This window comes from Sinocyclocheilus grahami, unplaced genomic scaffold, assembly GCF_001515645.1.
Source record: "Sinocyclocheilus grahami isolate Dianchi unplaced genomic scaffold, SAMN03320097.WGS_v1.1 scaffold729.1, whole genome shotgun sequence".
Classification (NCBI taxonomy): domain Eukaryota; kingdom Metazoa; phylum Chordata; class Actinopteri; order Cypriniformes; family Cyprinidae; genus Sinocyclocheilus; species Sinocyclocheilus grahami.
The window spans coordinates 121359-135933 of NW_015505908.1; the positions used below are offsets into that span (position 1 = coordinate 121359).

A 14575-nucleotide genomic window follows, 5' to 3' on the forward strand; every position below is an offset into this window, starting at 1 on the left:
AACACTTTTATTTAGCAAGGATGCTTTAAATTGATCAAAAGTGATGATAAAGACATTTATAATGTTACAAAAGATTTCTATTTCAGATAGCCTAAATGCAGTTCTTCTGAACTTTCTATTCATCAAAGAAACCTGAAAAAATTCTACTCGGCTGTTTTCAACATAATAATAATAATAAATGTCTCTTGAGCATCAAATCAGCATATTAGAATGATTTCTGAAGATCATGTGACACTGAAGACTGGAGTAACGATGCTGAAAATTCAGCTTTGATCACAGAAATAAATTACATTTTAAAATATATTCAAATAGAAAATAGTTATTTTAAATAGCCTAGTAAAAATATTTCAAATTTTTTACTGTTTTGCTGTACTTTGGATCAAATAAATGCAGGCTTGGTGAACAGAAGAGACTTCTTTAAATAACATTAAAAATCTTACTGTTCAAAAAGTTTTGACTGGTAGTGTATAGACAACTTTAATTTTTCTCAAATTTCTTGCTTTAATTGGCTTAGAAATCAGATAACTGCTGGACAGTGACCAATAATAATGATTTGTTTATATACTACAAACACTTTTTTATCACATAATAAGGCAGAATAGTTTCTATACTGTAATAAATGCTGTCAATTAGCACTGCATTATTCATATACTTTATTTATTACCTGGAGATGTCTTGACAAACACAAATAAACCATATATTGTCGCAATCGTATGTTTAATGTCTTCGTGTTTCCAAACATTTCTGTTTTTTTGTGAAAACAACTGTTTTCATACAGTGATAGCGGACGCTTTTGTCCATATTAGGAATTTCCTCGTACGACTTTCTGCGCGAGCGCGCCCTCCGGCTTCGAGTATGAATGAAACATACACTGCATGAGTGTTTAGCGCTCCGCGATGTTCATCTAGCCTTATTCTGGGTCCGAATAAAACATCAGATCATGCACAGACTATCCTGTCTCTTTGAATTTCAATATATATTTATTCACTCCAGCTCTTGAAAACCTCTATGCAAACACACTTGCCCGAAAAAAGTGCTGGTGACGAATTTACGTGATATCAAAAGTGGGGGGGACACGTCCCCCACGTCCCCCATGTAATCTACGCTCCTGAAAGGAGCCATATGCAGTCATCTTATCCAATAGCATTTTTTCCACTTATAATGTTAGTCAAGGTTTCTCGCACCCATAATAATTTAATTTTAAAATTATAAGACTGTTAAAATTGCTAAACTGGCTCTGCTTACAGAACATTAAAGATGTATTGTATATTATATTTTATTAATAATAATAATAATAATAATGTAATTCTAATTATTCAAATGTAATATTGTATGAAAAGGTAGTATATGATGATTATTATTATTATTATTATTGTGACCTTTGGTAGGATTGGCTTCTTGCACCCAGTGAAAATTTTGTTTTAAAATTATTTACTGACTCTGCTTACAGTATTTTTTACAGTATTTTTTAATAATAATTGATATTATATAATATTTAGTGGAGTATTATTATTACTACTACTACTGATGTTGTTGTAGGCTATTTAAATGACTGGTAGAACTGGCTGTCATCTGTGTAATATTGTAGTTCATACTTCATCAGGGTTACTGAAAACTGAGCAGGTCTGATATGTATATAAAATGGGCAATCATATGTTGTTGTGCTCATGACATAATTGTGGCAATTTCACTTGAGGTCAGATTGAGTAACCGTGTTTGGTATTTGTTAGTTTGATGCAGCTCTCATCTGTGTGATTTGTGACAAAGTGTAGCCATCACTGCTGGTTATTATAGAAGACTGTAGAGTCTTCACTAGAATAGGCTGAAAATATGCATGAGATTTACAGCAGAATTGCTTGTGGGCAATATGCAAAGTTCATATTTTCTATTTCCTCATAAATTATGCGAGAATCTGTAAAAATGAAATGATCCCCGATGAAATTGAATTTTTGATTTTCCTGACTAGATATTGTTCTAAGGCTTCTGGAAATGTTCATTAATTAATCAACATGTTCTTTTTAATTAATGCTATTTGGGTTTAATTTACTGTTTAATTCATGAATCACTTGATGTGATTTTGTGAAGGACCATCTTCATTTTCTTTATTTGCACCAAAATACACTCTCTCTCAACCCTCTGCTCAGAAATTGCCCCTATTCTACGCCACATAAAAACATCTCTCATAACCCAGGTGTGCTGTAAAAAGAGCAATCACAGTCTCTCTGATCACCACTCATGTCAATCATATTTTGTCTTTATGTTTCAATAAATTTCTGATGTGCGGTGTCTTTGTGGTTTCCACCCTTGTGGTTGACCTTGTTAGGCAGTCCCATAAATGCGTAAAGAGCCACTTGATCTTCAACAGCTCGTGTTCTCGTGCTTGATGTTCAGTAAAAGCCATGTTAAGTATCGCTTGCATTGTGATGCTTCAGAAGTATGCTATTTATATGAACAGCCCCTGTGTGTCAACCCAACGCAGGATTTGTTTTAAGTCAGGCAGTAATCCACTGTATGTAAATACCCTTGTCTTTTGATGTTTTAATGGAATGCCAGATTGAAGAAGTCTGCTGCTACAAATATTAAACAAAAGGCAAATGTTTAGTTTGCAAAATGTTTCTAAATGTGGCCCGCATTAATTATTCCTGCATTAGTTCAGTCTTGAGACTGCGTTTAAAAGATTGGGGAGGATCTTTAATTCCCCATCCACTGCACCTTAACACCTAGGCTGCTGGAATCATGAGCTGTGACTGGAGTTTCATTTTTGTGCTTAGGGCATCGGAGGTGGCAAATGTACAATGAAAATGTGTGTTTACACCGATTTTATAATGCACAGAGTCTGCAATCACATACACAGGAATCACAATAGTGTTTAATGTGCTGGAAAGACTTGATTGATTGTTGATTATTGTACATGGCCTACAGAAAACAACAGAAGGATAGACTGGTGCTGTGAGACTGAAGTGCCAGTGCAAAAACATACTTATAATGCAAGCAGCTGGTGTTTTAATGTAGTTTTCTGTTATTAGTTTAGTCACAAAAATAAAAATAATGAATTAATTCTACCCCTAAATTTATTTATTTATTTATTGTTTACGAGGTGTTGCTATGCAGTTTCTAGGGTGTTCTGTGGCAGGTTGCTTTTTAACTTTTTAAAGGGACAGTACACCCAAAAATGAAAATTAGCCAATGATTTAGCTTCCGCTAACTCACGTATGCGCATTAATAATAAATATAGAATGCCGTTTCGGTCACATTTCTAAACAAAGGAACAAAATCTTGGTTCTCGTGAGACTAGCATATTCTCACCGGACCTTACGCTACGCCTACGTCATCCACTGGAATGCGACTCTCTCGTATACACACTTACGACAGTTAGCGGAAGCTAGAGATGACTGTTTATAAAGTTTTAAATATGGATATTTTTCTTACAAAAAATTAGCTTCAGGAGACATTTATTAACCCCTTGGAGTTGTGTGGGACACATTTTAAGATGGATGGATGCGCTTTATTGAATTTCTTTTGGACTTTTGAAAAATAACACCCATTCACTGCCATTATAAAGCTGGGAAGAGCCAAGACATTGTTTAATTTAACTCCGATTGGATTTGTCAAATTGGAAAAAGTCATATACACCTTGGATGGCTCGAGGGTGAGTAAATCATGGAGTAATTTTCATTTTTGGGTGAACTATTCCTTTAAATTAGTTACATGAAAGGTAGATTGGTCTAATTTGAATCTGGAAAAACAAAAAAGACTGATTACCCTTTGGCTAACTTTTAGTTTTTCAAATAAGTTCTGAAGACATGGTCTTACATGTAGGCTAAAATTATGGGCCTGGCCCCTGGGTGGTCGCTAGGCTGTTGCTAGATGAGCTTTGAACCCACTCCCAAATTTATATGATATCCTGGTGACTAGATATGGCTCTGACCCTGCCTTCAATGCAAGTTTATAAGATTTTTTCTCTGTTTTTTTGTCTGCCAGGCAAAAATCGTAGTCAGATAACTTAGAAAAGTAATAGCACACCTTTTATCAACCCTCTGCATGATTTCAGGTATCTATTATGTTAGTATAAACAGCGAGAAGTGCATTATGTGCAGTAATTTAATACTAAGTATTGTTCTAAGTGTGAAACAGTAATAATGATGTTTGCCTTATAAGTATCACTAAAAATTATGAATTATATTTGTTGTTTTTTTTGTTTTCGTATTTTTATTACCCTCGGATTTTGCCTATGGTCACATGCCCTTAAGAACAACCTCATTCTATTTTGAAATATTGAAAGGAACAGAGAGGTATGAGGGATTTCTCAGCTTGACACAAAGTTGTTGTTAAGTGGCTGCTTTCCCCCATGCAGTGATTAGATCTATCTGCTGTGTAAATGAGTTCCCAGCTTCACACCACATCATTCGCTTTTTGTGTGCTTTTTTCCCCTTCTTTCCACATATTTAGCTCTGTTGTTTAATTCTGCTCCCAAATACTTTCAAGTAGAAAAGTTGCTTTTTTTTAATGAAAACTCCCTTGAGCTTAGCTGTTTTCTTGAGATGCAGGGGGTTGCTAATAAGTCTATAAAAACATGGGCAGCACAGATGCTCACGGAAGGATTTTCCCAAAAGATATAACCATTTCCTGATATAGAGTGTGTATTTTTGGTCTGACCTTTCAGTGCTATTGAGCAAAAGAAAATAAGGGTCACTTTTCTAGCACATCCAGCTAATCAAGCGATTCTGTTTTCATTACCTGTAAGCTAGCCACTTATTAAATACAATTACAAGGCAATTGTTTCATGCTGTCTCACAGTGGGAGTGAGTGAGAGGGATGTTATTATTTTTGCATATCACAGACGTGTGTTTAGCAGCAGCGTATTCTCACCTAAGATGAGTGAGAAACAGACTATCAGATCATTTGAATGAGCCGGGCTTCCCTGTCTCTCAGTCTAATGGGTTTGATGCAGTTGTGAAAAGCTCAAAATAATGTCAGTAATAATACCAGACATATGTTTGTCGGCTTTGACTGATGATGACAATCATATATCATTTATTGGCCATCTCATTCTGGTTGACAAGTTTGATAGTTGACTTAACCATCCTTGGCTGATTTACTAGTCCTCCACTGCATGCTGTTCTTCACAGAAGTGACAGGCTCACATTTGACTCTACGATGGGTTTTATGGTAAACTGATTCCAATTAAAATGCAAGTGCTTTTGTCACGAATCCGGTCCATGAACTTCCTTCTGCTAGCCATCAGAGGTCACCCTTTCCAATTTCATTGACTCTCGCACTACACACTGTTGCACATCACCCGGACTACATATCCGTGGGCCGCGTACTCCACCACTGATTTGCTAGAGGCAGCGGCACCGGCTACTACATCTCCAGAGGTGGCGGCTTACGCTGCAGAACCTCCCGAGGTAGCGGTGTCCACTGCCGTGCTCCCAGAGGCCATGGTGTCCACTGAAGTCTCTTCAGAGGTGGCGGCGCAGGCTGCAGAACCTCCCGAGATGGCTACACTTGCCTCCGTTCCTTGCGTGGTGGTGGCGCCCAGCAATGCACTTTCTGCCTGTTCTGTTCCAGCCAAGGAGGCCGTCTATGAACTCTCTGCCTGTTCTGTTCCGGCCAAGGAGGCCGTCTATGAACTCTCTGCTTGTCCTGTTCCGGCCAAGGAGGCCGCCTATGAACTCTCTGCCTGTCCTGTTCCGGCCAAGGAGGCCGTCTATGAACTCTCTGCCTGTCCTGTTCCGGCCAAGGAGGCCGTCTATGAACTCTCTGCTTGTCCTGTTCCGGCCAAGGAAGCCTCCTATGAACTCTCTGTATATCCTGTCACGGCTAAGGAGACTGTTTGAGATTCTTTGCGAGCTCCCTGCTCGTCCTGTCACGGCTATGGAGGCCCTCGGGGAATCCTCATCCTGTCCTGTCCTGGCTATGGAGGCCGTTTGTGAATTCTTTGTGTGCTTTGTGTCTGCCAGGGAGGGCAAGTTTCCATACATCCAGAGCTTTAAAGAAATTAGATTTGAAATACAATCTGCCTCTGGTGAAAGTATTCCCATCTAAGATTTGTTGTAAATCAATATTTAATAAAGAGTATTAAAGAAAAGGAAGAAAATGAGGATGGCATCATGGGAGCGGAGTTTGGTTTTATGAGCATCATTTTCAAAGAAGAGAACAACAAATATTCACCCTCACAAATTATAAATATATATCAACATGACAGCAACATGTGTACTGTATACATAGATTTGTCTACTAATATTTCTGTGTATATTTGTGAGTTTATTTGACCATATCTAGCAAATAAAAGGTTTCTTGTGGGGCGAGAGTCTTTCTGTATTAACAGGAAAAATAGACAATTCTCACTAATGATTAAATGTGTACAATTGATAATCAATATTTTTTTGTCTTGTATAATGATTTTCTCATCAATTTATTTCTTCTCAGTATATTTATATGTTGTTGGGTCTAAAAACTATAAAAACATTTACTATGTCCCAAGTCAAGGACCTCATGAAGGACATTACATGAATGAATGAATGACATTCATTACATGACATAGTATCACTCTAAATTATGTGATTTCATCTAACGTTTTTAAACAAGTTGAAAGCTGTTACCTTGATGGATTATGCTGTTTCCTTTTGCTCCAGGATTATGCTGAGAAGGAGAAAACCTTGGCCAAAGCCCTGGAGGACCTCAAGGCCAACTTCTACTGTCAGCTGTGTGACAAACAGTATTACAAGCATCAAGAGTTTGACAACCACATCAACTCTTATGATCATGCTCACAAGCAGGTAATGGGCCTGTTGTCTGCCCCTTGAGACTTCCACTGATGCAATGCATAGCAATAATAGTGTGTTTTAGAAGATGACAACAAATGAATTTTGTAGCACACATATACAGCACAGGACAAATGGCTTCCACTTCGACACAGAGTTAGTGGAGTGGTGGTTATCTTATGGACTTTTAATTTAGAAGGCCATAGATCAAAAGCAGGCAGGACAATCGGAAGTCCTAGTGCTTTGATGTTGTTTGTTCCTGTTGTTTATCCCCTTTTCCCAGGACAGCATTAAATCTGTTTCCCAGAAGCATGCTGTATAAACAAGTTAGAGTGCTAGTTTTGTTGACCTGTTCTTGAGCACAGCAAATTCATTAAGCCATAAAGCCAACATCCATGAACTTTTGCTGAAAATACAGTAGTTCTGTCAGGACCACTATCGTCAAAGATGATTGACAATTAGCATACAGTTTGGATTGGTCTTATGGTTCTGTTCTGGGCAAGAACTGAGCGGCGATAACCCCCCCCCCCCTCCCCCCAGGGTAAACAGAACAGAACCAACATAAATGTATTGCAGATATCATTAAAGTTCAATCATTTTATATACACATTTTAGAATTAGTCTGATTCAAAGGATAATCAGACGGCTGAATCCTGACTGACAGAGGAGGAGCTGGGGATGGAGGAGGGTAATAAGCTATTATAATCAGAAAACTGCTGATAATACTGAGGGACCTTATATATGAATGCTTAGATAGGTGTCGTATTCCTATAGGTAGATGGGGATCAGCTGAGTCAGCTGATGAGAGCTTGACTAACGTGACCTACCAGAACTAATGATACGCTTGATCTTAATTTGAGTGCATTTGGTTTTGTCAGTAACCAGATCCACTGAAGCATTTGAATATTTTACATATTTGTGTATTGTAAGTGAACAAAAGTTCTAGTTAGCAAAAAGATTGTAGAGAGCATCATTCAAAAGTTAACTGGCCAAAAACCTTAGATACAGTCTTAAAAATAAAAGTTCTTTATTGCATCTATGGTTCCATGAAGAAACTTCAACATCCATGGAACCTTTCCATTGCAATAAAGAAAAAGGTTCTTTAGATTATTTAAATGTTCCAACCCAGAATGGTTCTTCTATGACATCACTGCAAAAAAACTATTTTTTTGGAACTTTTATGTTTTAAGAGGATAGATAGATAGATAGATTCTTCAATTCTGAGATATTCTGCAGCAAACAAACGTATCAAAAATTCAGTGCTGTTTCACACTCAGTATATGTTGATATAAGAATCGCCAGCATCCAAAAATAGCAGTGTAACCTTTAATAGCAAGTTAAAGCTTTAATTCCACCACTTGTCCTGCTGTTTGATGTCGGCCCTGACCCCTGTGCTCTGACTCATTCAGAAACTAAATGCATGGAGTCTCTGGGGCCTGCTGTGCTGTCAATAACAAAGCTCACTGAACTATTGACTGAACACCATCTACAAACCCTCCACCCATGACCTTGCTATTGAGCACAGCAATAGGAGTGAAATTAATGGATTATGAAAGAAAAAGCCACTCCCCCTCGCGCTCTGATATGGGTGCTACACATGCTAGTTTGTGTCATTCAGATGTGTTTATCACATGGCCTCCTATCTGCACAGTTCAAACTATTCTACAGCATGGGTACCCGCTATCATTCAGCTTTTCAACGAATGGGGTTGATGGATGAATAGCATAATTTCGCAACAACCCTCAGGAGCTGGCAGAGCATGTCTGCTAAGAATATAATGGAGTATGGGAGACTCACTGCCCTACAGGAAGCCCAGAGCTACAGAAAAGCTTAGTGTTCCTTGTTAGTGTGTGAATCATCACTGCCAAGCCTTCACTGTCTGCCTCTGACTGGTCTCAATGTTGCTTTTAATTAGGAATACATGTCCGGTCAAAAAATTACTGTGTTAAAATTTTAATTCATTCTCAAGTGGCCTGTCAGTCATGTCTGCCCCCACTGTACATGAAAGGATTTCACTGGGCATTTGCTCTCTCGCATCAGGGCTGCATCCTACTATAAATGATGTAACCACATCCAGTCATGTGAAATACAGGCTACATGCATTAACGGCTCATTCCAGAGCTTCTCTCGCCAAATACATTAACAATCAATGAAGAACAGCTCCAAGAAATGCACCTGAAAGTCAAATAAATATAGCCCACGCCAACCTGTTTGCTATTTTCTGCAAGGCTGGCTGACAGTGAACCAACGCAGTGCATCAGACCTGAGTTTGCCCATACTGTGCCAGCAGAGAGTGACAAGACTCAGGGACTGAAGGACAGAGGGCAGGTGCAAAAAGAGACCCTATCCTGATGGGATCAAACTAGTTACCCTGATGTGCCCACTCCACACTGAGCAGCCCTTTAACATGACAAAAATCTGATGTGACCGCCTCGTATTCCCCTGACTATGAGCCCCAGCTATGGTAAATGCAATCACTGAAGCCTTCTCAAATAGGAGAGGCTACAGCGCCAATGAACTGTGTATAACTGTGCAACCTGAGTGGAATGCATAATGTCGGGCCAGATGACTCTTGGCTGCATGGAGAAACCATCACTGTTTTACTCTCAGCTTTCGCGAACACAAAATCTGCCTGGCCAAAGTACAACGCATACTGTAGTTCATTGTGCTATAAAGATGCTTTTCAGAAGAGCTCGTCATCTGTCTTAAAGCTAAACATCAAGTATTAATGGATAATTTAATGAAAGCTTTCAGGTTTAATTGGATGTGATAACTGTTCTAGAGCTAGATGTTTCTTGGAGATGGCTGGTGCTTTCAAAAGAGTGTAGTCTTTAAACATCCATAAATATCATATCCTTGAATAATTAATGGAAGTTAATTTATATTATCTAACTGACTCAATGCAAGTGGACACTGTATGCTCAGACGTAATACTAATCGATACATCTCACTACCTGAGATGCATTTATGGCCCTTGCATCAGACTGTCATGGCGGCTTCCATCAATCTTGCATTCAAAGCACAAAGCCTTTCAGACCAGGAAACAAATGCAAATTAGCATCACTAAGTTTTATCTAAAATAAATAGGACAATTTCATGGAGTTTAGCAACCTCATTCTCAGCTTCTTTTCATTTGCACAGAAAATGGATTTGATGAAACATAACATTGGTGTGCAAACACCTTAATTACCTTCCTTCTCTCTTGAAGAGATTTTTTAAATCTTTTTTTGCTGTGTATCCCTCAATGTGTGATACACAGTGATTCCCAGTCTTCATAATGAAAGGTTGTTAAGCATGGAAAAAAGATTCATGGTCTCAAAGAGGATTATCATTCAAATTGCTTTTTTGTTGCTTTGGTGTAGTTGACATACTGAGATAGGTGAATGAATGAAATATTCTTTGTCCCCCTCTCAGAGACTGAAGGAACTGAAGCAGAGAGAGTTTGCCCGCAATGTGGCCTCCAAATCCAGGAAGGACGAGAGGAAACAGGAGAGAGCTCTCAGACGCCTACATGAGCTTGCTGAACAACGCAGAGAGGTGCAATGGTGAGGGACGTTTTGTTAAATTGTTATTTATATACTTATATACAATGTGCCAGTGTATACATATATAGAATAGGGTCTAAAAGTAAGAAAATCAGCTTTTTTATCTGAAATGTTCTTTGAAACAAGGAAATAAGGAGAATACTATTTAAAAAAAGTTAAATCAAGATGAAAAGAATGCTACAAGATGAACTGCACTATTTTAAAGTCACTAATCAAATTGTCAAATTGATCATGTTCACTCCTTTGTACAAAACATCAGATGTCCTTGCCTACATCTAAAAATGCAAGATGTTATTTTATTCTCAAGTGTTCTTGGATACCATGGTGCAATCATCAGGTTTCCCCTGTGAAGTCTAATCCTCACTATCAGCTTTTCTGGTTAATTAAAAGTGTAAATAAACCTGGCACATGTATTTCATTTTTTTTTCAGACCCATTTTATTTGGATCGTCTTTAACTACTATGTACTTACAATTAAATTAATCATTTGATATAATGCACTTATTGTGTACATACATTGTTTTTACATTGTACTTATAATTGAAAATACCATCCTGTAATTAAATTTATAATTAATTTCTGTAGTTACCTCTATAATTGCACTGCTAACCATACCTCTACCCCTTAAACATAATCTTTTCTGGTACAGTGCCCCAGGAAGTGGTCCTATGTTCAAGTCTACCACGGTGGCAGTGGAAGGTTCTTTCAGGGAGTCCTGCTGTGATGATGCCCAAGAAGAGAACCAAAGCTGTGCAGCTCAAGATCCAGGGGGTCAGATCCATTCCAGCGGTTGTGGCTTAGCTAGTAAGCAGTTACCATGGCCATACAATGGGAGGGCAAAAAAGCAAACTTTCAGACGCAAAATTGCATTCTCTTTTTCCTTTCCAAAGAAAGCATCTGTTAAGCTTGAGTCATCAGCGGCGGTTTTCTGTGAGAGCATGGAGGAGGGATCGATGGAGCAGAGCCATAGACAAAGACTCAGAGCACCCCCTGTCGAGCTTGACCTCCCTGGCTCCCCCACGGAGGAAAACGTACTAAATTGTGAGGAGGCAGTTAACAGCACTAGCACACAGCAGGGCAAGCACTTCCAAAAAAGTGACAATGCTGGAAGTCAGGGGTCATCAGATACACCTGTGGTAAGGGAGAGCCCCTCGTCAACGGCCTCAGATTTGTGTGCTTTGCTCGTTTACTCAGAGGATGTGCCCAGTCCCGCCGTCTCCCTCTTAAACACTTCCCCTTTTTGTTTAAACATGGCTGATATTGTTCTTGACTCTGAGGACTCTGTTGAGAGTCTGAAATGCAACATTGAGGAAAGTAAACCTGAGACCTCTGAGGTTGTGACAGTCAAGGAGAGTGGCATTACAGAGGAGGGGCACTTGACCTTCAGTGAATCTCCAGAAAAGACTTTCTCAGATGTGTCACCTAAGAACAATTCTCTTCAACAACAAGAGCAAGTGGAGGATGCAACTGCATATACACCTTACCCTTTCACAAAACCCAGCCAACCTTTTTTCTCTGTCCTAAGCAGGGACGGTAACACCATCTTCCAGTGGCCCTCAGAGATGGTGACCTTCACAAGGGCAGAGCCATCCCTGTCTTTCAGTTGCAACCCCCTCCATTTTGACTTCAAGAGGTCACGGATTAGAAGGTCTGCTGTCACTCATGAGATGAATGAGCCCAAAACTGATGAGGAATTATCTGTCTGCTCAGGTTTCAAGTCCTGCCACTCTGACAAGCACATTGAGGAATCCACAGCCAGTCCCAGAAACAGTCCCAGCCAAGAACCTGAAGGCAAGGTCAGAAAGTGTTATCAGTATTCAAGTGACACAGAGAGTTGTGTCAGGCTAAAAACACATGACAGGTGTAGACATTCCAAAGCTTGGATCCATGCAAGTAAGAGGTCAGAAAATAAATTGCGGGCCAGGGATCGACGTCATTACAGGAGCCACTGCAAAAGGAAGCGGAGGAGGCGGAAGAGGAGCAGAGACAAACACCGGGAGACAGAGAGCAATATGGTGAAATCTCAGAAATTCTACAGCCGACCTGAGTGTGTGGAAGGACTTGATAGCCAATTTAGAGGCACCACTTCACAGCAAGTGCATCCATTAGAGAAGTCAAAGCAATCAGCTCAAAATCAGGCTGAGGACAGCAGCGCAGCTCCCGTAGTTGAGGAAGAGGTGGGAGGCAGGAGGCAAGAGGCAGCAGCCGACGTAAACGGCTCAGCGGGCTGCATCATTCTCTCTGATGAGTTCTGTGCCGATGGTGAAAATGTGCTTGGGAACAGCAGGGAAAAGCCTGACAATCCAACTGCAAGGGAGCTAACGACCACAGGACTGTGTTCCAACAGTAAGGATGCATCTCACTCTCAGAGATTCAGTGCACCCGAAGGGTGCAGAGAAGAGAACCCTACATCACCAGAGACTAACAGAGATGGACCATGTGAAGGACAAACTTTGAAAAGAAGACATACAGATTCTCTAAGCGAGCAAGATGAGTCTTACGACCCCCCTCAGTCATTGGGAAATATTTCTGATGGGTGCACAGAACTTACCTGTTGTGAGCACGGGACGAGGAGGAAGAGACAGAGGCGGTCACATGTTCAAGATCAAACCCCATGCCTTGCAAATGAATGCTCCGTTGTTACAAACAATGTTCGGGAAGAGGACAAGGCTGTGGAGGAGTTGAGCATGAAATGCCTTGTTTTAAAAGGCGCGTGTGACAGCTCGAACGGGTCAGACCAAATCTCATGCAGTATTGATGATGGAGACAGCAGTGCGGTTGATCCTCAGACATTTACTTCCATTAGCAGTGCCCTGGGTCTTACTGTGGAGGAGAGCAGTGAGTGGCAGCAGAGCTCCTCCTCTCAGATCAATGCTTCATGCACCAAGGGCAGTCTAACTCTACTGGATACAGATTCAAAGCTCTCGAAGGAGCCAACAAAGGAGAATAGTAACATCCACAGTAGCGAGTCTAAAGCAGCACAAACCCACTTAAAGATCTGTAACAAGTATTCAGTGGCTGCTCAGGCCTGCCTGCTTGATGTGAGAGAGTTAGCCCTGCAGAGGACTGAAAAAGCCACTCACGACAAATCATGCCAGCACAGCCTTCAGACCCCACTGCAGAGATTTCGCCTAGGCGTTCAGGCTGAGGAGAAGTTAAGTAGAGAGTGCTTCCACACCACCAGATTGTTCCAACCCTCTCCATCTTTCCAGGCCCCCTCAGACAGCATGGAGAGACACTGCCTCTTGCAGATCCAGAGCCATGGACAGGTGCTACACCAGCAGGTGTTTCCCACCAAGCTCAAATCTGTCCTGCCCAGGCCACATCTGCCCATGTCATCTGCAGTCCTCCATACAGTTCACCTGCCGTCCTCCATGCCTTCTGGCTCCATCACAATACGTCACACCATACTACAGCACCACGCTGCTTTTCTGCCCCCACAACCCCCTATCTACCCCCAGCTAGTGTCTGTTTCTCGACTCCCCCTGCGGCCAGAGGTTTGTCCGCACAGGGCACCTCCCTTTGTGACCCCACCGGTGGTGGCGCCCCCTAGTATTCACCCAATGACTTTGACGTTTCAGGCACTGCCACACCCTGCAGTGTTTCCGCCCATGTTGCCCCCTCATTCTGCTGTCATTCCCATGCAGCCTCTCTTCTAGCTCTACAGGTATTTCTGTATGTAACACAATGTATTTTAAACTGCAAAAGCGAGATAAATATCTGCAATGCTGCTCCCTTAGTTAGAATTTTGAGATAGGAAGTAGTTCTTGGGTAACATACAAAAGAGTTGTTTTTACGGCTTGGAAAGGATGCTGTTTCTGTGCCATGTTGTCAGTAGAGATTCTTGCAGAAAAGAACTGCACAACAATTTTATTAGGACATATCTAACTCACCTACCTGATTAATTCTGATACATTTTATTAGGATTTGTTGTTAAGAAGATTTTAACAGATTTTAATCACCTCAAAGACAATTGTTTTATTGGATCAAGGGCAGAAAGGTCATGGTCGTTCGATGTGCACGTCTGTAGAATGAAATGATAATAAATATATACAATAGTAATATTAAGAAATATATAATAGTAATATATATATATATATATATACACACACACACACACACACACACACACACACAATAACAATATAATATATGATGGTTGCTATTTGCAAACTGTCGTAATAGGAAGTCCTAAAGGGTCAAAGTAAACCTGCAGAGAATTTATGTAATACAGGCATTCATCATGTGTGACAGGATTTAAAAT

The 14575-nt window shown here is 40.3% G+C and overlaps 1 protein-coding gene across 1 annotated transcript in view; it reads left to right on the forward strand.

Annotated features, from left to right (window-relative positions):
- Window positions 1-14349, forward strand: part of LOC107560471 (zinc finger protein 804A-like) — a 73537-nt gene extending 59188 nt beyond the window's left edge. The window contains exons 2-4 of the mRNA XM_016244655.1: window positions 6639-6782; window positions 10182-10312; window positions 10961-14349. Of these exons, the coding sequence (XP_016100141.1) occupies window positions 6639-6782; window positions 10182-10312; window positions 10961-13970 (3285 nt within the window). The 3' untranslated portion in view covers window positions 13971-14349. The remainder of the gene's footprint in view (window positions 1-6638; window positions 6783-10181; window positions 10313-10960) is intronic.
- The last annotated feature ends 226 nt before the right edge of the window (window positions 14350-14575 follow it).